Raw genomic sequence first — 24,969 nt, forward strand, 5'->3', positions numbered from 1 at the left:
GTCTATGGGGGGAATTATTTTTTATGGATCTATCTACATGAAATTTTTTCCCCATAAGCAATTAAGAATATTCAAGCAAGTTTGAGCCATATACTTGCTTGTATATAATTATCATTGAACAAGAATCCCATTCTCAATGAAAAAAATAGACTGGCAAAATCACTGATTAGCAAACGAATATGAATAAGTACTAATTAAGAAGCAATTGTAAAATATATTATCATCTTGTAAGTTAAGCATTGCACAGTAACAAAATTTGCAAAGTATCTCTCTTCACATGCAACTGACCACAGCACATTTTGCAGTTAAGAATCCGGTGTGTAAAGCATTCAGCACAAAACTGTAGCAATACAGTAACAATGCCTCATTTTCATATTATCTGATAACACTCTTTAGTTCTGAGTTTTAGAACTGATAAGCCACTTACCACTGTCAAGCTGTCAGAGATAATTGGTTTATGGGAGGACCTGACCACAAAATGGCTATTAACACATAGGTGAAAATTAACTACATCACGAGTGAAATTACTACGCTTTCTGGGGTGCATCTGAGGCTCCGGCAAAGTCCCTAAACTGTCTAGAGACTTTACCCCTGGACCTGAGTACTTTCTACTTTCACACCTTCATGGCTGCTGATTAGGGATATCAGCCAGAGCTGACCACTGGGGTCCCTTTCACCACATGGAACATTAACAGAGCAATAAATCTCTGCCCCTGTTTCTTCAACACACAGAGATAAGGCATCAATATTACACATGAGTCCCTGGTCTTGGTATTTGTGTCTGTTTAGCAGTAAGACCGGAATTTACAAAGAATCAAAGTACTGAGATGTTGAGAATAAAAGGTAAGCATTTGTTTTTATTATTATTATTATTGTTTTTATTATTATTATTATTAATTTATTATTATTTTTATTATTCCAACCCATCTAGCCCTAATTATGCCTTTAGAGGTATTGTGCAATTGAATTTGCAAAAATGTTAAATAAATCATACAAATTGTATAATAAATGTCTTGTCATTTTTAGAGAAAATGTATTATCATTGTACTTAAACACATTTTATCAAGTTTGTTTAAATTGTATGGATATCTAAAAGAAACATAGTTGCCATTGGGCGGGGCGTATTTTCTTCTCTGAAACCGCTGGGTAGATTCATACAATATTTTGAGACAAGAGTGACACTTTGTTTTTGTTTTTAACAAAAGAACATAGCCGCCAGGGGGTGCGGACTATTTTCCAATTTATGTACGCGGGTTGTCTGAAAAGAAATAAGAATATGTTTATTAAATGAGGTTAGCATGGCGTGATCTTTATATCTTTATGCTTCATTATATCTTGAACACTTACATGTAAATGTATTAGGCAGCAATTCATGCCTTTGTAATAACCTATGGATCACTTTGAACGACGCATTTTAGCGTTTCTCTTTTCCTTGCAAGGACTTTGTTTCATACAATACATAAGCGAATTCGGTTAATGTTTGATATGCTTCATTCACTTTTAACTTTCTTTTCACAGTTGAATTAGGATTGCAAGTGACATTTATCAGAATTATTTTTTCAGTATGTTTACTTTAAATGATCAAACTAATTGTCAGCTAGGCAATACTTATCACAACAGTATTAATTCTCTATTGCTAAACAAACTCGATTACATGTAGTTTATTTATTGTATTGAAAATACCAAACTGTATAGATGGTAACATTTTACTTAACAATACTAAATTATATGGTTTTTACTTCTAAATTCACAGGAAGATGAAGAACTTCCGCCAGGCAAGAGGCAAAACTGGAGAAGGCCCAAACAGCAAAACGGAACATGTCAGGTGAAGCTTTTTTTCTTATTGGTGGAATTATTTTTTTATTTAGTTCAATCGACTATCATACGCTAACAAAGCAGATATATGAATCTATGTTAAGTTAATCTTTATAAGATATAGAAGTTAATCCATGGGTATATAAATCATGTGATTTAGTCTTATATCCCCTTTCCTTTTCTTCTTGCAGTTCAACAACAGATGAGCCATGCAACATGGACCATGTTGGAGAAGAAATCATTTAAACTTCTGTTTTTCTATGTGAAGGCATCAGATTTTTTGTTGTGAATGTTTAGGGCTTAATCAGTTGAATAATTTATGTAAGACACATCGAAAAATCTTGTCTGATTTCATGTAACAATAGTAATTGTATAATTGTATGCATAATATATGTGCAGTCTACTCTCAATATTTCGGAGTTGTATTGGACAAGGTTTCACATAATTATCGAATTATTGGCATTTCTGGTAATTCGGACACGTATTATTAGTTATCCCTAACATGATACAAGTAAAAAAATGTAAAATAATAGGTATTTTATTCAGATAAAACATCATAAATATCCATGGAACTCGAGATAACCGAGTTCGAGATATTAATAGTAGACTGATTGTATTATAATTTTATTGATTTCTTTGATTTACGGTGTCTGCCAATAACGTTTTTGGTATTATATGTGTATTTCTCATAACGTTTGTAAACATTAAATAGTTTTACATACATGTAATGTTTTGAAATTAATTGTAACAGTACATGTTGCTATTTCTCAAATAAAACATGTGTTTTGAATATACATGTAGATATGTTATTTTATAATGTCTCAGCGGACTGATATCATGTGTAAATGGAATATATGTTTAATGTAAAATTAATGTCCATTTTGATAGCAAACAGAATAAATCTATAGTCAGAAGCTTAAGCTAAGCCTCTGATTATAACCAAGTGTACAATCAGTGTCTCCTTAATGTCTCAAATCTGTGTTGTTGTTTTTTCTAATTTTAATGCATAAGTGAAATTTATTCAGCAAATAGCTCCGAGTTTGATCTGGAATATATCTGTTAGCAAAATACTTAACCAATCCCTATTACCAAGACACCTACTGTATATGACATTTGATTTTACCTAAAATATTGGGGGTTATTTTCCATGATATTGGTTCAATCTAGCTCAAACTTGCCCTGATATTTATTTCAGTAAAATTCGCTTTAGGACAAAACAGATGATAACAGATAATTTTAAACTTTGCCTACCTTCGGCAAATAATGGTCTATGGGGGGAATTATTTTTTATGGATCTATCTACATGAAATTTTTTCCCCATAAGCAATTAAGAATATTCAAGCAAGTTTGAGCCATATACTTGCTTGTATATAATTATCATTGAACAAGAATCCCATTCTCAATGAAAAAAATAGACTGGCAAAATCACTGATTAGCAAACGAATATGAATAAGTACTAATTAAGAAGCAATTGTAAAATATATTATCATCTTGTAAGTTAAGCATTGCACAGTAACAAAATTTGCAAAGTATCTCTCTTCACATGCAACTGACCACAGCACATTTTGCAGTTAAGAATCCGGTGTGTAAAGCATTCAGCACAAAACTGTAGCAATACAGTAACAATGCCTCATTTTCATATTATCTGATAACACTCTTTAGTTCTGAGTTTTAGAACTGATAAGCCACTTACCACTGTCAAGCTGTCAGAGATAATTGGTTTATGGGAGGACCTGACCACAAAATGGCTATTAACACATAGGTGAAAATTAACTACATCACGAGTGAAATTACTACGCTTTCTGGGGTGCATCTGAGGCTCCGGCAAAGTCCCTAAACTGAATAGTCCGCGATAGTCAGTGTTTTATTGGTCATGAACATATCACAGCACAGGTGGATGGGGTACTTGGTCCACACTGGCCTGTATACTAGTGCCATCGTAAAATAAAATTACTCGCGCCTTGCACAAAACGGTCGTATGCTATACGGTCAGCGTTGCTACGCAATCATAAAAAAATATATCTTGACCAACCTCTTTATTTAATAAACTTTTATGGAAAACAGTGACTTATTATTGCGTCTGTCAGTCGAAGCTTTTTTGAAATGTATCAATAGGTAACATTTTAAAAATTACATCGACGTGTGCATGATGAATAGTCACATAACACGAACATATGTACAAAACGATAATTTACAACGGGTTGATGCTCGAAACAGATCCACGCGAGCATATAACGATGCTCAAACATCCATAAGATCTTCGAAACAATTGCTGTAACGGCCCGAGATGCGAAACATAATAAGACAAGTGCTTCTTCTTGTCGAACCTATCAAAACTCTTAATGAAGGGAACGCAAAATTAGACAACGCAAAATTGTAATTGTTCTTTCGAGTGGTAACTTGAATGCCTGAGCAGGATATCGTGATCTTTCGTTGAGTGTGCTTCCCTCCAGTTTATTATTAGACAAAGTTTAACTACGTATTTCTTCTAAATATAAATGCAGGTGAAGCAAATAATTGTGTAATTTTTCAAATCAAATATGCAAATAAATGATAGATTTCAATAAAACAGCATGTGCTAACCGCGTACATTTCTTTTACATTTAATATGATTTAATCTGCGTTCGACGTTGTTCCTTCTTCACGTTATTTCGGCTATTTAACAGTCGCCAATGTCATGCTACCCTTTTATGTCTTTCAAAGAGGCTAGTTAAATCGTATCATGTATGAAATTTTTTAACAAACTGCTGCGTTTAGGATTACAGATCAATTTTCAATTTTCCAGTCAATTTGGTTCTGATTGGTTCTGATTGCAATCCACGTATTAAGGTGTAGAGACCGCTTTTATCACGCACAGCGACGATTGAGACTTTCATTTTTAAATTCCACCGTGAAATCAGTCGTTCCCCGTGGTTTCTCGTGCAGACGGTTGTTTTTAGAGCATGAGCAGCAATAATGCTTTTGCATTTGACAGTGTTATAATCAAAGCTATTTTAATAGGTTGGTTTTCAATACCATGGCAAGGTCAGTGTGAATATAAATAAAATGGTACTTTATGCATTCAGATCAAAACATCTCTGATACACCAAACTAAACGAGTCAAACATGACACCATCTTTGATCGATTATTTAAACGTTTCTGCGTCTGAACCGGGCAACGGTTTTAAATATGATCTTACAAAAATATGACGTGCATTATAGTAATTTTTGCTGAGAATGGTTTGTAATATCCAAACATTGTTAAAACTGGTTAGGTTCTTATGTCGCGGCTTAATTTTTTTTATTAACACGCCTATTTTGCGTACGAGTTTCCTAAGAAAACATGGCATATAAACAACAAAACCCTTAAATTACAACCCATTTTCGGATAGTTCTGTTAACATCACTGGTTTCCGCGATTCTAATTGACGTTACTGAGTACTCATTCTGCCGTAACTTAATACTACAATATAATAATTATAAATCTCAATTCACGTCGTTCTTTTACACATAGCCGATATTTGTTTCTCTATTCTATTAAGCAGTAATCTATCATGCCAAAATCCCATCTCAGAGGAGGCGGATACAGTTGTAGACAGATATGATCGATAGTTGCAAGAGAAATCGGAGAGTCGTTACAGACTTTGTTTTCGAACTGTCACGCCCACGCATATGGTGTTAAAACAAAACTAAAACGCCGTCTACATAATTAAATTATAGCCTTGCTCTTTCAATGGAACAGTTAAATACAAACTTGAAGAGATGTTTAACACGTATTTCATGGCGTTTTAATGAATTATAGACTTTAAGGCGTGATTATTCAGTAATGATAATGGAAGCTACTAGTATATACAAATAAGTCAACATATAGGATCCACATGTGTGTACCCAGCTTTGCGCGAGAATACAACTAATCCATCGATAATTCATTCAATTGGCCACTGACTTAAATTGAAAGAATATCGTTATGATGTTAACTAGAATTTCTCTCTTTTAACCCATTTATGCTTAGCGTCTAGAAAAAGGGCTTTGGCAAACAGCGTAGACCCAGATGAGACGCCGCATGATGCGGCGTCTCATCAGGGTCTTTGCTGTTTGTTTAAAGGAATTTCTGTAAGAATCATTCTAAATATAGAAATAAATATACTAGACATCCCTAATTTTGCAAATAAATGATCCAATTTAGAAGGATGGGAGAGTCCACTAGGCATAAATGGGTTAAGTGTTTCATGAGTGTCGTTATTCCAATGCTTCATCATAACAATGATTACTGTATTATATGAACATGTGGAACACATCTTTAGGAAGTCATAAAACGAGTTTATAGCCGAGTCATTGCCTTCATTAGTAACACGATGTCGGCTGCCCATCTTCAATACAGCATCCCTATGTACGACTTGTAATGACCAAGAACACGTTTGTGGTGTAATTTTAGATAAAAAGAACGTGGTGTCGGCGAGAACGATAATTATAGGTGTGAAGTAACGCACATAGTAATTGTACATGAGATTAAAAGAACAAACGAAAGTTGTTGTAAGATACTTAAAACGTGTAGACTTTCAAGCGAACAGCTGTTGTCAAGATGTGCTATACGCCGTGAATTATCTTAATGCGTTGAGTTGTAAATGGCGGAGGTAAATATAAAACATGATTTATTGTTACCCATGATTGGATCCTCGTGGTTTTAGAACTTTCTTAAAACATGGAGGCAAGTTGACCCAAAAGGCAGACTTGCTTATGTTCTGTCCGATAGCCTGGCTTCAACGAAACTTTGTCTGACCTATTCAACAAATCTACGTCTCTTTGATTCGGGAACATGCGATAATCTCGGACGGTCACTGAATAATCGTATCATATACAAACATTGATAGCGTTTTGATAAGCATGAAATGGAAACTTGCCGGCCGAATAGACCACCGTTAGCACCTCAGATTGCTGTGTTTACAGTTGTGGAGCTCGACAAACGAGCCGATAAAAACTGCTAACGATAAATGTATTCGAACATCGAGAAGGTCTTTGAACTGTTTTTTCAGGTAAACATTACATTTTTGGCATTTCAATTCGAATAAAGATACAGCATACAAGCGTCTGGACTCGCGAGACTCGAACAAAAAAAAGAAACGTTGCAAAACTAGGCAATCTGGTGGCTAGGGTGCCACTACGTCCCATGAGCGAATGTGGTGGAAGTACTAAATAGATTTTCAAAATATAGGATTTTACAACCAATTCAGCCAAAGAATAAATGCTTAAATTAATATTGTTCTAACTGGAATGTTATGAAAGTGGTGTAATATTGTTTTAATTTGCAATTTGTCATAAACGTACGTATTATTATTAATTATCCGTCTTCATTTAGGATTCATTGTTAATAACTTCAACACCATTGATAACCTTTATCAACCCATTTAAGCCTAGTGGACTCTCCCATCCTTCTAAATATGATCAATTTATTTCCAAAATTAGGGATGTCTAGTGTATTTATTTCTATATTTAGAATATTTCTTACAGAAATGCCTTTAAGCAAACAGCGCAGATCCTGATGAGACGCCGCATGATGCGGCGTTTTATCTGGGTCTACGCTGTTTGCCAAGGCCTTTTTTCTAGACGCTAGGCATAAATGGGTTAACGCAAGTGCAAAACTTAGGTGCTCTTGGGTTAAAACCTCCTTTTTTATTCCAAAAGACGGGTTGGTGAATGCGGGCCCAGCACGTTTTTGCTACCCAAATTATCATAGACATGCATTATTTGTTTGCAAAATTTAACTTGCTGTACTGATGAATGCAGTCGCTATATCGAAACGCAACATTCTTTGTGCAACAAAAGTTTACAACGTGTAATAACAGCTCTCAGCGAATCAAGTATTACTGAAACCCGTATCGAATTGACTGAAAGAACTACGCGACTTAAAATGTTGAAAATACCGATAATCAATTAAACCCCTTTTGAAAATGGCGTATCTCATTTCATTAATCGGGTATAAATAGTAATGAAATTAATGGGGGGAAAGAAGAAACCTGCATAAATTAGCTCCGCACGAGAATGTATTTTCTTGTGGTAAACGTTTGCACTTAATATGAGGACCAAAACACCTCCCATCTTATTGATTTTCGAACTTGTAAAACTGTCAAATGCTCTCAAAAATTCTCATCTTGAGTACTCGATATTGAGAAACATAATGCTAATAAAATGCTATTTAAAGTCCTTGCTTGTTTTTTGCTCTATTTATTGCCTCGGTTCTGTTTATTACTGATTGTACTGGAAAATACTCGAGCCATGATTAGGGCCTTCAATGGTTATAGATTTGATGCATTAGCTAATGTTAGGATCATTAAACTATAACAGGAAAGCCATAACGATATTCTGATTTCGTTAGGACTGTGTTTTAATAACTCCCCACAGCTCGGCATCCACTGAAGCTAACATTACGTCCATCCAGAATAAGGTCTGAAACTAGTCGGTGGGATATAGATGGTCAACGACAATACTGTTCTACACTCATAAAATTCGTGTATTTCTTTATAAGAATCGTATACAAGTAATATAGTCACTAGTAACTATATCCATAAATGTATATTAATGGAAAGATTTGGTCATATATGAACTTGCCTTGTTATCTTTTATACAATATGAAGACAATCACATCCTAATAATAGTGTAACTGTAACTGTATTATGCAAAAACAGGCCGCAACTTAAACAAATCATCAACAATCATAAAAGTATTGTGATCTTCATGGACTTCTGTGAGGTTTCAACGAGAATTTATGCATTGATGTCATTATTAACACTCGTGTTGGATAAGAGGTGTTCGTAATTTACAGATTTTTGTTATGAACTAAATAAAGCACTTAAGTCCACTTTAAGATGCCTTTAAGTTGAAAGCGTATATTTTAAAGATGGAGAGGTAATGATTGGGCACGTTTGCGATAAACGATTTGGAGAACGTACCAAGGCAAGGCTTAATACGTGGACTGGATTTGGAGAAACAGATGTTCTGAAGGAAATGAAAGTAACATGAGTCGAAATGGGGAAATGCTTAACAATCATTTATAAGCCGCGCTGAGGGAAAGCGGGGCTTATGTAAGTGTCGTCAGAGATGATCCTATGCCTTCCACACAGGCTTTTTAAGGACGTAACTGTCCATTTTTATGGCATTTTCTGTTTAAAGTAAGTAAGTACAGGCTTATCTGGGAGGACACTAAACGTACATGCGTTCAGCCCCCTTTTCACAGAGCCAGACGCATATGTTTGCAAAAGAACAAAATTATATCAATGTGTAAACAAGTACATGTTGCCATCTTTAGAAAGATAAAATATAGTTTGCTAAGGTTTTGAAAGTTTTTTTATTTAAATAGTCTCCTATATACCATTGAATAGTTTTGTTAGCGAAGAGCATCGAAACGAAAACGATAGAAACTCCACTCATGAAATTGAAAGTCTCTTTTTTTACTTGCATGCACTTCATATAATGACGTTGTGTGCAATCGTGTTGAAATCATTGAAGAGCCTTTTAAAGCTATACATCCGGTTGTGTTTAGGTGTATCATTTAACAAACATGTCAATTTCAATAATATTCTTGCGATTGTTGTATTTCTTACATTGCTACCGGGTATATACCCCACCCACACAAGGACTTCAATCGCTAAAAATATACATGTAAAAATAACAATAACTTTGGCAATATTGAATCTTTTTTGTGGGACAATATATTCCATTTAAATTTCCCGCAACGATATTTATTCATACATCACACGAACACTAACTTGGTACATGAACATGTGTTGAATATATTGTCACTCAAAAAATAAAAAAGGGAATTTTGTATCTCGTTAAATCTATGTTACCAGACCACATCTAGCGTTCAAATTTTGGCTATTGCTGTATTAGTGTAAGGAAGTTGAACACTTCTTTTATATGTGTCAACTTTAATTTTTGAAATATTGTACGAAATGTTCGTCGCTTTTGAAGGTTTATGGGCTGTTAAGTGTCAAAAGAGTAATACAGGCGCGTTTTTGTACATGTAACTGCAAGTAAAATCTATGCATCTTTGTTCCAATGTCCCTTTCAAACCACACAATTGGAAATCTGATACGATTTTATTGCCACAATAATGGAAAGATTGATTATCACAAACCTGTTCAGTGTTTGTTCCATAGTGCAGAATACAGGACGAAACATGTCCCTGACAGATGTGATTGTGGTCAGAACATAGAAATCTACGATAAACAAGGCTTTTATAATTATATATAACGAGAGCTTTCTTGTGCTGCGTGTCAGAAACATAATGTGAGTTGTTTTTATAATGTGCCATTAATATTTAATACAGTCTTTGCCTAAGTAAGGCGTTATGTTCAAGTCATTCTACACCAAATTGCAACGAATGAAATGAACCAAAAACAAATCATATGTCATTCAGTATGAGCGTGTGATTGATTTAATATGAACAGTTCAAAGCGTGTTTTTGTGTATTCGAGGATAGCGAAGCCCAAAACATTTTAGTGTCACATGAACATGCATTAGAAGCAGTTTATTAGACGACATCAAGGACATATTGGATTTACTTGCGTCAAATTGACGAGTTTCTTGTCTCCTGGATAATATTCAAGTATTAAAAAAATAGACAAAGATTTTTAAGAAAAAGGTATCCATTTTTAATCATGTGATGTCCTCTTGCAAAAATAAAAGCCAGAGCCGCACCGTCGTTTTGGGGCGCGTATTTGCTTACACCGAGATACAAATCACTTATAAGTCGTTGGCAAACAACGCTTAATCTTCTTTAGAATAGGTGTACTCAACTGAGCAAATCCTGCAAAGCAACCGTTTCCAGATGTGTAGACATTTGAAGCATTGTTATCGAACACTGCCGTAAGACATTTACCAAAAAATGTATCATTCATTTACGTGTTATGTATTCAGATATTAGGTTTTCTCTCCTATGTCTGCAAGAACAATACTGAATCGGAATTCTATGTCGTGCAGTAATGCTAGTAGAACGTTTCCAGCTGTTTCGAGGGCCATGTTATTTTATTTTGCTAAAGGTTTACTTTGCAAATTGCGAAATGAGTTTTTACGAAAATTACTGCAAGACGTGTTCTAAGCAAACGGCCTAATTATTATTTTGTACGTAAATTAAGCACTTCTGAGCAAAATGATGTTGTTTGGGGATAATTGAGAACACTCTGTCGTAATTCAGTTGTGTTTGTTTGGTCGTCATTAAGTAGTGTTTGTTTGGTAGCATGGAAAATAGCATGTCATTATTAGATAATATTGATTACAGGCCATAATAACATGTATTTTAAGAAACATTTTCAACGCGACTAATGATGACTGGAGAAAAAGTGGCGAATACCTCCGACTTAGTTCAAATCAAGTCAAGTCAAGCGTTTTGGCAAATACATAAGTACATAGCCAAACAACATACACGTGTAATGGCGGTATAAAACAATGGTTATTCAATATGGTGATAGTAGGGTGTATATATATTCAATGGGCATGAAATAATAATTTATGGTTGTGATAATGTTGATCACATTAAAATACGAAAAGTGGCCCAACTCGTAGACAACACAAACTAAACTACGTATTAATTCTGACGTCGATAATTTGTTTCGTGTTGAAATATCGCAAACCGTAAGAGGATACACTACATTACAAGGTTTTGTCGCGTTTTTTGCAAGTTTAATGACATTTTGGTACAGGCGCACCATTCAAACGCGATTGCTAACAAATATGTTCTCTGTTCAGAAAATGTACATTTATAGCTTTCATAACCTTATATCACAAAATGTTTGTCGTTTTTACGCTTGATTTGCGATTGAATATTTTACTGAGCGGTCTTCAAAGTATGGTTTCCGGTCGTAGCGTTTTAATTTACGGTATTTTCACAAGAGATTTAAGATATATGGAAGCTCGTTTTATACTATTTGTTACTCATAAAACTTGTTTGGATAAGGCCTTTGAAAAGTGCGTTATCTTCTATAGTGGACTGAATCACTGCAAAAATTACATCTGAAATTCAAATGTTCATTTTGTGAACTACATCGGCTGTCATTTCATCATTGTAAAAGGTCGGGGTTCATCGGAGAATACCTGAGTATCTATGAAACCTTAAAGGTTTATTTTAACTCCTTGAAAGTTTTTAATTTTCTCTTATCGTCGCCCGATCGCTCTGAATTTATCGATGAAAATACGCGCGTCTCATTCCAGGGCCGTTAAAATGAAATATAAACTAATAAAGAAACGGATTGATTCTTATTTAGTCGTAAAAGAAACAAATTGAAGCACATGAACATTTAGAACGTGAACCCTAACAAATCAGTACGTCTTTAGAAGGAAATGTTTATTTAGCCCAACGTAAGTCCTTCCACGTAAAAAAACACGTTTGAACAATCAACCAATCAACATCTTAAAACCGATTGATCAGCAAACGATCCCATATGCCATGGCAAGTTAACTCTTTCAGTGCTGAAACCGAATTTTTAAGGCCTTTGCAAACAGTTTGGATCCAGATGAGACGCCACAGAACGTGGCGTCTCATCAGGATCCAAACTGTTTGCTATTCTGATAGTATTCTTTGAAAAAAAAATCGAAAAAATGCTAATTTTAGAAATTCAGCAGACGACATTTTAGCAGACTACAAATTTCCCAGCATGCAAAGGGTAAAGCAAAGAGAGCAAACCATTTGCAAGACAGTTTTCTGTTCAATGTATTGTACAGGTTTTTTTTTACCGAACAATTGCATTGTTCAATATGTCTGTCAACTTCTAGAAGGCATATTTTGCTTAAATTAATAATAAATTTACATAACACAAGAAAACAAACAAACATGCATTGAACATTCGAAACCTCACTCAAAAATCACTCTTGCAGAACAAACAAACAACTACTACACACACACAAAAATATCGCATTATATATATTATAACTATATTTTCGGGCACGGTTAAAATTGCATCGTTATCGACGCGTCATGTTGAGCAATAAGCACATATTGCATGAAACATGCCTCGATACCATCGAAAACACCATGGGTACTCGAGTAGAATGTTTTGGAGCTATCGCCGATATTCAGGAATATTTAAACTTGCTGCCAAATATACCACAGGCGCTTGAAAATATAGAAACACGGCGCGAGAATGCTTGCAGAACGACCATATGTTATGTCATAAGCAAAAACATTCATGTAGATTTTAATACGCATACGTAAGGCTTTGTCAAGGCTACATGTACTCCCCCTCCCCTCGCATTCTCTGCTGAATAACGTGCCGCTATTAGCTAGAGTTCAAATGTAAACAATAAAGGTATTCGGATTGTAGAAAAAGATTGAGAGAAAAAAATGCTTGCCAAGAATTTTTATTGCGTTTGAATTAACTCGCTTTCAACGCATTGTTTCAAATCTCATATACGTCACGCAATGAAAGAAATAATAGAAAATAAACACTGGCTTTAGTTTCTGTAGCTTTGTGTCTGGTGCATTATTTTAACGGGGGATAAAAACTAGATGGGTTATTCAAGCCGAAATAATAAAAAATTGATTATGATGTAATTGTTTTTTCTAATATTTTTCCCAAGATGTTCGACATGTAATTAATAACAGAATGTGGAAACATAAACTGTATCATACGGTTACATTTGCTTATCAGTGAAGGTCGTTATTCAACATTTAAATAGGAAATGTAAAATTCACCTCAGTGGACAGAAAACTGCGAAGACCGCTGTTATATGCACGGAATGCTTGAATAATATTATTAACACCTTTATTTCAGAAAATTGTTACATAACGAAAACCGAAGTTACTTCTAGTACAAGTATTTGGCATCTTAAAAATAATGAACCCAGAGTCTGACCTACAGACGGACTGACAAACTTACATTAAAGGGGCCTTTTCACAGATTTTGGCATGTTATCAAGTTTGTCATTAAATGCTTTATTTTGATAAATGTAAACATTGGACCTAAAAGCTCCAGTAAAAAATCAAGAATACAATTTAAAAAAAGAAAAAAAAAACCTCAGAAGGACTCGAACCACTGACCCCTGGAGTCCTGGAGTAAAAAGCCTACGCAATAGACCACTCGACCATCATTCCTTAAACAATTGAAGATGTATTTTATACGACATATAAGCGATTCTCGTAGTTTCACAAAATATAGCGACAACAACAGAACTCTCCAGATTATTCAAACGTTTCGCGTTGCAACGCTTTATACTATTCAGGTTTTTAAATCGTCAAACGATGCATATAAAGGCTATTTTAGAGCATGGTAAATGTACAGCATTACGGTTTCCTCACAAATATCATAACTTAAACGAAAATTTTCGAATATGAAACAACTTTTTTCAATTCTGTCAATTTTTTTCAATTTACCAAACCGTGAAAAGGCTCCTTTAAGTGAAAGCCATTGGCCATGCTACTGGACGTTGGGAACGTACAAGTTTTGATATATGATATCACAAAAAATAACATGGTTCGAATATCCAATGACAAAACGCTTGCCAAAGGAGGCAGCAAAGAAAATGTGCTATAAAAATATAGTAATTGAAAACCGATGGAGCGATTTGGGAATCCATTTACACAACCGTTCACAAGAACCGAGAAATTCCATCTATTTTCGCGTTGATACTGTTGCCTTGGGACGTCGCGTGTGCTCGGTAACGAGGTAATGAAAAGGATGCATTGAAAGGAACAAGATGATATGAGTCTCGTTCTTAGAAAACTGGGCTTAATGCATGTGCGAAAAGTGTCGTCCCAGATTAGCCTGTGAAGTCCGCACAGGCTAATCAGGGACGACACTTTCCGCCTCAATTGGATTTTTGCTAAGAGAACGAGATGATTCGTTAGTATTCGAGAGTGGAAACCACGTCACTGAACTTTATACTTCATCTTTTGAAAGATAGAAGTTCGGAATAATTTAATTATTGATGACGATTATGACAATGACGATAATGATGATGACGATGATAATTGGTTGATTAATTAGCAGACTGATGAGTGACTGAAAGATTCGTAAAAGGACAAGTCAGTTATCAGACTAAATTAGTCTATCAGAAACGAAATAATTTGAATATATTTATTCGTTTGATTATTTGATTGTTTATTGCTTACTTAATTAATTTGATTGAGTGGTGAGTGAATAAGTGTGTTTTTGATTGTATGATTGATTGATGGACTGATTTAATGAACGAGTGAGTAGGTGGGTCAGTGAGTGCGTCAGTGAGTGAGTGAGTGAGTCCGTGAGTGAGAGAGTCAGTGGCTGTTGGACGGAGATGTAAGTTCTCAAATTTGTGTATGACTGAAATTTTTAATAAATTATAAATATTTATCATAGCGGGTATAAAATTGATGTTTTGCCTATAATCCTTGATGATCAGAAATCATCCGAAAAATGTCCATTGTGCAATTCAAAAGTCCAAATTCAATAGCGTTTTTTAAACAACTCATGAATTTCAATAATAGCATATATCGAACAACAATGAGTTCATTCTAAACGCTTTCTATAGTTTTCTGAAAGCGGTTTTGTCAGCTATTTAACTTATACAATATCACCTATGGGTCCCCTATTGTAGCGATGAATAATAAACCAGTCCATGTTAATGTACGCGTTTAAAACATTTCAAATAACGGCCGTTTGTTGATGGCGGCTCAAATTTCTCCCCCGAGAATTTAACACGCAATCGTTCGAAGCTTTGTTAATTTTTTCTCCGATGATATATTACTAAATGAGCTCATTTTTAGCGTGACTCGTTCTTTGTGACTTTGTTTGTATGTTAGTAATATAAACACTGAAAGTCAGTCGTACGGGCTATTCCAACGTTCAACAGACGCTGAGAACGAGACGCTGAAAACATTGCTATAAACTTCGAATATAAACTTTAAATACATTAAAAGTTAATGTAAACAAGAGGGCCAAGATGGCCCTAGTTCGATCACCTGAGAGGAGTCGGTTCATTCAATCTTTACCAAACGTCAAACTTGACTTAGATATTGTCCAGACAAATCCTGGTCAAATTTCATCATTATTGAACCAAAACTCTGGCATATGGAGTGATTTTGTTTTTGTAAGATTTGACCTGGTGACCTATATTTTGAGTTGACCCCCCCCCCCCCCTTACCAAACATCAAACTTTGCTTACAAAAATAAGTATTATGACCAAGATTCATAAAATCTGAAACAAAATTGTGACCTCTAGAGTGTTTACAAGGATTTTGTATAATATAATGAAAATTTGAACAATCTAAGGGCAATAATTATGGCATTAATTATGTGATATATATAAAATCAATCTTTTCACAAAGTTTCATGATGATTGGGCAAAAAATTTGACTTCTAGAGCGTTCACAACCTTTTTTTTAATAAATATAAGAAAACTGCCCCCCCCCCCGGCAGCCATGTTATTCAACTGACCGGAACCATTTTCAAACTCAACTCTCATATCAAGAAAATGAATGTACTGACCAAATTTCATGAAAATTTTCACCGATCTGGACCATTTTCGAACTCGACTTCTACAGTGTTTACAAGTTGTTTTTTTACCTAGTGACCTAGTTTTTGACCCGGCACCACCCAGTTTCGAACTCGACCGAGATTTCATTGGGCCAAAGCTTCTGACAAAATTTCATGAAGATCGGACAATAAATGTGGCCTCTAGAGTGTTTACGAACAAATGTGGACGGACGGACAAACGACGGACAGACGACGGACAAAGACCGATTACAAAAGCTAAAAATCATCAGACCAGTGAAAGGGTCAATAGAGATGTTACACAAGTGCCCATTAATGCATGATGCGTTTGATCTAAATATTAACAAGCAAAGTGGTTGAATTGATATCCCCTGCCAATATGCTTCTGGACACAAAAGTGTTATATTAGACACTCAAAAAAGCATTTTTTCAAGATACAAAGGGCCATAACTCCGTTATTAACATAGTGTACAATGCCATTTGGCGTGCATCATCCTCTTATCCATATATATACTCAGTTTCAATGAAATCCGCCAAAGCACTTCCAGTATATGGCTCCGGACGGACGGACGGAAAGACGGACAACGCCAAAACAATGTCCCTCCGCCTATGGCAGGGGATGATTACTCATTTTACATATAATTACTCGAATTATTCACTGTATGTAATAGTAGAAGAACGGTAAGTAAGAATATCAAAGCGCTGAAGGCACTGAAGTTGTTCGCTGTTGTCGTCCTTGATTAGCTTGTGCGCATTGCACAGGCTAATCAGTGTGCACAGTCTAATCTTTTTTAACGTGCATTAAGCCCCGTTTTCCCTGAAAGCCGCCAATATGTACAGATTTTAATGATAAACACTAGACTGGCCAATGTCGTCTTACAAGCTGGTATATACACTCACTGCTAGAGCAGAATCATTTGTCGTCTGCTGCAAACAGGCAACGGTAATCGTCCCTAGCAGAGTGAGTTGAGGTTCTTATCGTAGCTAAGGCTTCTACGCACATACTGATTTGCAAAATATTCTCTGTAAATTTAGTCGACCGCTAACGCGACCAACTAAAAATTGTACAGATAACTTTTGAAAAGAAAGGAAAGTTAATATGCATTCTTTCATCAATATAAATGATCTGAACTTTTATATAAAAAAACACATCGATACCAGGGGTGCAAACAGGGAGTACTAAAAATTAAAGTATGTTTTCAAACACACGAGCACAGATGGCAGAGCATTACACCAACTCCCTGTGGACCGTTCATTGCTCCACGTCGCGTATTAAGGCATGTGCGATCCGAAGTTTGCACCCAATCTTCGAGGTATAAAGGGGCGAATCCCGGGCCAGTGATGGCTATACCAGATGCGCCCACCCCACTGCGTTATGTCTTTCATTACACAACTTTCATATCTGTTTATATGTAATATACCTAACTGTTTATCCACGAAAGCATCGGAATATTGGCGTGTTTATAACTGCCACCGCTGTGAATAACGTGGATACTAATTAGGAGGATTTGAGAGCAGAAAAATCTTCCGTCATTACTTCACGGAGCCTTGTCTCTTGATTGCTTCATCGAATTTGTCTCATTTGTTTTGCATGTACCGGTAGTTTTGTTTAACGAGAGCAGACATGAACAAGAAGCAAATATTACGTTACAATACGAACTCGACCAGGCCTTTCTCCGTACCAGACCTTTCCTCAGTGGCTTTAAGCACTTGGCTACCCTTGTGCATGAACTTGTAACTCACAAGTATCCATGTGCTTTAAATTCTTATTCAGAAGGAACACTGTAATTAAATTGCCAAACATTTTCTTTTCGTTTTAGCTCCAAAGAAAGGTAGAAAAGATTGAAATTCTAAATAAGGGAACCGCTGCTATTAAATTTCCGACCTTTCTCTTTTCTTGCTTGTTTAGTTCTAGACTACAGAGACGTAGAAATTCATACTGCGGGTTTTTTATTTTGTTTCTAAACAAAATTCAGGGGCAACGAAAGACGTAACGTTAACTTAGCTTCATTTAATTTATAAACTTAACATTTTACTTATATCGCACGTTCGCAATCACATAACCGTCGTCCGCTTAATGGCAACATTTGAATGAACGCGTTCTTAAATTACTGAATATTACTAGTACATGATCGAGAGAGACAGGGCCCCTATGAAAGGTAATGTTGCTGGCCGCTGCCACGTTAGGGGCGTTTGGATGCGCTTAGAACATTTAACCTTTCGGGATGAATGTTTTTCCCTGTGGGAAAGGGAGACTCGTTTCTGGATACATGATTTAATTAAAGGGATGTTTATGCAAACTGCCTTTACCACCCGGACGTTCTTCGATAGCAAAGCTCATAACCTTCCCGTAGTGAGAGTCATAAAATGCCTAGACATACAAATCGCTGGAATGAAGTTTACACATTAACCCATTTATGCCAAGTGGACTCTCCCATCCTTCTTCATTGGATCAGTTTATTTCCAAAATTAGGGATTTCTAGTATATTCTGATAATTAGAATATTTCTTACAGAAATTCCTTTAAGCAAACAGCGCAGACCCTGATAAGACGTCGCATCATGCGGCGTCTCATCTGGGTCTACGCTGTTTGCCAAGGCATTATTTTCTAGACGCTAGGCATAAATGGGTTCAAAAAATGCACTTGAACAAAATACAGGTCGTGTAGGTTTTTTTGTATTAATTTTGTCAAGCGAACCCGTTGCATATTCTTAAATCGCTATCGTATCTAATGTAAATTAAATATTTTTTGCAACTGATATGTCCAATTTATATTGATAAATTAACGTAATATTGCATTTAATTGAGGCACTATCTTGACTAAACCTTTTATTTGTTTTACAAGCTAAAATGTATTGCACCTTTTTTCTCTAGTCATTTATCTTTTAAATTGAGAACAATGTGTCAACTGGTATTAAAGTAGCTTTTCCTATGACTGACGTAGACAGCACGAGATGCCAATACTATATTGCAAACACGTTCATCTTGTCCTTGCTTTGTATCTCACCTCACACAGAAATCATAGAACAAAAACCTCTACCGCAAGCAAAACAAAAACACAATACTACATAATGCGCTACCCGTCAGGCAGTGAATTACGCAAACTCGATGACTAGCAAGCTTATTATCTTGTCTTGAAACAAAGGGGAAAATCACGTGAAAACTACTAGAGCGGTCATGCAAAAGAGATCAAATCGTTTCTGTGATCGATGACGTCATAAGAGGATGACAGAATCAATGACGTCATAGAGATGAAAAGAATCAATGCCCACTACTGGTTGGGAGGGGAAGACTCTTTGTTACTATGGAGACAGAGACAGAAGAAGAAAACACTCTAAGAAACACTTTGATACTGTGAACCACTGCAAAATCACGCCCTTACTTACATAGACCGCGCGATAATAATATCCAACATTCTATTTGATATCATTTATCCACTATTTCATTTAAATTTGCCTACCAGACCATAGGTAGGCGGATAGGCGCACATCTTCACACAGCCATAGACAACACGCACTTTCTTTTTTTGTGGATTTTCTCCCTTTTCGATTCTTAAAACAATTATGCAAATGATATGCAAATTAGCTTAATGAATATTCACACTTACAAATCCATAGCCCCTGCTTTTGCCAGTTTGTCTGTCTGTGATAACCACAGCCTCTTCAATGTCGCCGAACTTGTCGAAGAACTCTCTCAGGGACTTATCTGTAACACAAAATAAACGCCAAATTAAATAAACATCGCAGAGATGTAGAGGTCAGCAACCATCCTTCAACACCCATGCCTTGCACGCGCTATTTCCAGATTAAGAGACACCGGGTCCCGTACGGCTACTTATATTAGGTATAGAGATAAAATTGTGTAGGTACATGTATATTCCTATGACCGCAATGTGAAAATATAATGTCAAAATTGTATGCATGTTTCCAACAGACAGTGTGATTATATTAAGACCCTGTTAGGGCCTAAAAACATTAAACTACTGTTGAATATAAGCATCTAAGACTAGGGTTCAACGAAGTCGAGAGGCCACTGTTTTAGTATTGCCTGAATTTCTCGATCTTGTGATTTCAGTTCTTGCTTCCTATCTTTCAGCTGTATCGTATGGTTTTATTGTGTTTTTCTCGAACAAAATTAATTCGACGAATATTCGATATTATGTTTAGGAACACTGGAACGTCTCGACGTGATGTGTAATTATACTGGTCTGCAGAGTGCGGAAGATTTAAATTGCATCTTGAAGAAAGATTTGCACTGATATGCCTAGATTCTCTCAATATCGCGAACATGTGTTGAAATATTTGTTCAGATATTAAAGGGATCTTTTCACGCTTTGGTAAATTGACAAAATTGAAAAAAGTTGTTTCAGATTCGCAAATTTTCGTTTTAGTTATGATATTTGTGAGGAAACAGTAATACTGAACATTTACCATGGTCTAATATAGCCATTATATGCATCTTTTGACGATTTTAAAACCTAAAAATTATAAAGCGTTGCAACGCGAAACGATTGAATAATTTGGAGAGTTCTGTTTTTGTCGTTAAATTTTGTGAAACTAGGAAGATTGCTTATATAAGGTATAAAATACGTCAAGTATGTAAACTCGGTGGAATAGCTCAGTAGGCTAAAGCGTTTTTACTTCAGGACTATGGCAGGACTCCAGGGGTCACTGGTTCGAAACCTGCTCCGGGCAATGTTCTTTTCCTTTTTTTAATTTTATTCTTGATTTTTTACTGGAGCTTTTACGATCCAATGTTTACATTTATCAATATAAAGCATTTAATGAATAAGTTAAAAAATGCCAAAATCTGTGAAAAGGCCCCTTTAATCTTGTCTATCACAAGAAATGAGATTGCATTTCGATTGTACGAGTCCAACCCCACCCAGACAAATAGGACAGGGTCTTTTACCCATATTTATGCCCATAGTGAATGTATTTTAGCATCGCTTTGGTCAAACAGGTCTTAATGCATATGCCTAAAGTGTCGTCCCAGATTAGTCTGTGCAGCCAGCCCAGGCTAATCAAAGACGACACTTTGCGCTGAAACTGAATTTTTACTCAGAAGAGCATCCCTTTAAACTAAAAAAATATCACAACATCGTATCTAATTAGCCGGTGAGGACTGCAAAGCTTTGGGGACACTTCAATGCATTGAACTCCGTTTTATCTATAGCAGATGTATTTAAATTACGCCCTGTGCCCTGACTTAATGACATGATTTTTCAATATGAAACTCGTAATTGTAAGAATGATTTTGTGATAACAATCAGTTTGTCATAATTGTTAAAGATTCAATTCCATCATTCACATTTAGTGAGTACGAGAATTAAAATAAACACTCTTCAATAGCGATAGGTTTTTTATCATTTCAAATGTAAGAGAGTCTGATAATTTTAATACACGTGTTCCGCCTGGTTATGATTTTACAGCCATCTCAAAGCCGCCTACCCCTTGCAATGCCTGTAATAAATTCCATTGCATGATCGCGATTATTGCAGTTGAGCAATAAATAATATCTCATACTAGTATAATAGAACACTGGAGATTGCGCAATTCTCATAAAGTAGATCTTGATGATAAATTTGCGAGTAGGGATACGCAATCTTGAATTGAGAATCTAACCTGTTGAATTGTATTGCAAGTATTGTGTGTTGTATTGTTTGATTTCACACACGACGTTGTAGATCAAATAAAGTAAATACTATTTTACTCTTTTTGCTTTCACACACGTGCGACTTGGCATGAAAAAATTGAAATGCTTATATAATGATTCTTATTATACGTATTAATATACTGATATGCAAAAATGTTTTATTAACCTATAAAGCACCAATTAATTGCTTTCAATGATCGAAATCTGAGTAAAGAGTGATATATATTTTTATATAATAAAAGATGTGTTTTATTTAGTTCCTAGCTAAGAAATGACCGATATAGCGAACATATAACAACATAACATGAATCATGTCGCAATGGCCAAAAGTGTGCGGGTAAATTCTTTATGACAATCGAACACAATTAATGTCTTTGTTGTAACACGTGTGTGAAACGCTTTTAAAGCCACTGACTAATTCAAGTTTAAACGAAAATCTAAATCAAACAGCATGCTTTAAAGCCATCTGAAATAAGGTTTAATCTCTACATCGATTAATGGGATACAAAGCGGCCGACTCAAATTTCAGACCGTATTTACACAACTTGGCTAAACGTATAAACTTAAACCGTTTTTATAACATAACCGCGGCGAAGAGAAGGTTGGACAAATAGCTCCTAAAATGGAAGTAGAAGAATCAATACTTCGCGCATATACGATTAAGTAAATTTAGGCGCAAATGTAGTAGCAAAGCTTTTAAAACTATAAAAACAACAGCTGGATTTGATAGAATTGACATGTGAAGGTCTTAATACGTTCGTGTAGTGGAAATGTGTATGAATATAAGATTGTATTGTCGTTAATATAATATATATACATATTATTATGTATGATATTGATAATCAATATTGTTGTAAATGTACATTATAAACTGACATTATAAACTGAAATTAGGGCGCTCGCTGCTTAAATGATACACACATAATGTATGTTTAAAACGATACAAGTATGCATTTTCATTCGCTTTAAGTTTTGTCAAATATGAAAACAAACAAAACGTAAGAATGTACCGATATAAATGTACAGTCAAATGCTTAACATAATCCGTTAAATGTAAATTGAAGCATGATATTAAATATTTTACAGAATACTTCCATACAAGTATAGCAAACGAACTATTATTTCATTGTACACACACTTTCAATGAGCATTTAACAAATTCAATACACTTTATCAATAGTTGTCCTGACAACGATCCGATAAAATTACGACTTACTGCAATCATATACGGTGTAACAATATTGATAGTTTTCATACAATTTATATATATATATCAATAGTGAACAATCATTTTCCATGTAAAACCAGAGCTAAACAGGCGTGAGGCAAAGTGAAAGTAGAGAGTGGAGTGTTACCTGTAGTGTGGTATGGAAGTCCACCCACGAAAATCTTCGTGAACGTAGTGTCTTTCTGGGTGATAGTCGAAGCAGCCATAGCGATAGTAGAGATCACACACAAACTACCAGAACAACTAAGAAATAAATAGAATAAATAACCGATCTGAGATCCTTAAAATATCCTCATAAATATTTAAATCGCGATAACTATATTTCCCAATGCAAATCGTTAACACTCAAAGTCTGTTTTTTCAAAGTTCTAATTAACTCGCTCTAAATGACTATTATGTTGCCTGCAGCACAGTTTAATATCCTACACCTAACGAAGAAAAGGAACGAGTAAATGAATGTCCCAGTTTGTTCCAAGCGGCTACGTTTGTTCAGTAGCAGTAGATATGCGATTAAAAAAGAACTAGATTCTATTCATATCGGAATATTAGGAACGCCTATCTGCGAAGCGATTGGTCGACATAATCGATTATCGCATAGTCTACGCCTCCTGATATAGGCTCCGCCTTCTCGGCTACCCGATTACTTGTAAAGCAGATGAATTAGCGACAACTAAACTGCGCTTTGTATTACTATTCTTTTAGCAGATTAAATAACTTGAGGTCGTTATACTGATACAAGAAAGACACAGTCCCAACTACGAATATGATATAAAAATAATATTATATAAAACGGTCACATTAGCCTGCTAAAATGTACATTTGAGAAAGCAATTGATAAAATATTTATTTTAAACGTTTTCTGATTTCGCTGGTCAAACGGGAACCGAGCAGTTAACTTTCACATAACAAGTATTATAAGGTTAAGTCGCAGTTCAAATAAAGGTAATGTTATTCAGTGGAATACTCAAAGGTTTACGGTTTTAAAAAGCGATTATATAAACCAAAGGCGATTATGATGAAAACGAATCTGTATAATGCAATAGTAACCGGATTTAAATATTATATTCAACTTTAAAGATTTAAGCACCCGGCCGGCTACACGTTTCAGATAGGGAATGAATATACCAGGTACATGGTGTGCCCTGAGACAAAGAGATCGTTCGCATTGTGACGGGGTACTGGTTTGCATGTGGCAGGGATTAATGTCATTGAAAGAACACAAAAGATTTTGTAAATCTTAGACTGTTCTTAATTACCACAAAGATTACCAGATTGAGACTTTGAGACCAATCAACATTTGCATATCAATAACTGCGAGAATGAAGTAAGGGGGAATATGGGGGGGGGGCGGGGGGATATGGGGGGGGGGGTAAGGGGTACGCTTATCGTTTAGTTACCCGAGGTTAATTAATGACTGTATTAAAAAAAGCTGTGTTTTTGTTTATTGTTGACATGGGTAACCAGTGAGCGACGCAGGACGTAGATTGGACGCGCTGATAGTGCGGCACGGTGCGTTAGTGATCAGACAGTGACAAAAACAGCACATGTTAGGAAAAAATATATCTATTTAGAAACGCGTTTTTTTTAAATATAATTTGTTTCGATTTCTTTGTTTTACGTTAGCGGAAAATTAACAGGTTATTCTTAAAGCATAAGATAGTGTAAACTTGGTAACTAAATATATATAATGGACGAGTTTGTGGGGATTATATTTAGCGAATTTCTCTCAATGCAAAGGTAACGTAAAGGTTGACGTGATACGGTTTGCCGTTCGAGTGGCGTTTGAGTTTTTGCTTGGAATGCAATTGTTTTGTTTGAAGTGTTTCATGTAAAA

At 35.4% G+C, this 24,969-nt stretch overlaps 1 protein-coding gene and 1 long non-coding RNA gene across 3 annotated transcripts in view; one reads left to right on the forward strand and one right to left on the reverse strand.

Annotated features, from left to right (window-relative positions):
* The window catches only part of LOC127857829 (RNA-binding protein 38-like), a 56,667-nt gene extending 33,020 nt beyond the window's left edge, over window positions 1-23,647 (reverse strand). For both annotated transcript variants that reach the window (XM_052394513.1, XM_052394512.1), the window contains exons 1-2: window positions 23,263-23,647; window positions 19,860-19,957 (exon numbers count right to left, since the gene is read on the reverse strand). In XM_052394513.1, coding sequence (XP_052250473.1) covers window positions 19,860-19,957; window positions 23,263-23,341 — 177 coding nt within the window. In that variant the 5' untranslated portion in view covers window positions 23,342-23,647. The remainder of the gene's footprint in view (window positions 1-19,859; window positions 19,958-23,262) is intronic.
* LOC127857831 (uncharacterized) lies at window positions 573-2,615 on the forward strand. Its single transcript, XR_008038654.1, has 3 exons — window positions 573-843; window positions 1,754-1,825; window positions 2,007-2,615. It is a non-coding gene; the product is annotated as an uncharacterized LOC127857831 (long non-coding RNA).
* Window positions 23,648-24,969: the final 1,322 nt, after the last annotated feature.

This window comes from Dreissena polymorpha, chromosome 14 (genome assembly GCF_020536995.1).
Source record: "Dreissena polymorpha isolate Duluth1 chromosome 14, UMN_Dpol_1.0, whole genome shotgun sequence".
In the NCBI taxonomy this organism is placed as follows: Eukaryota; Metazoa; Mollusca; class Bivalvia; order Myida; family Dreissenidae; genus Dreissena; species Dreissena polymorpha.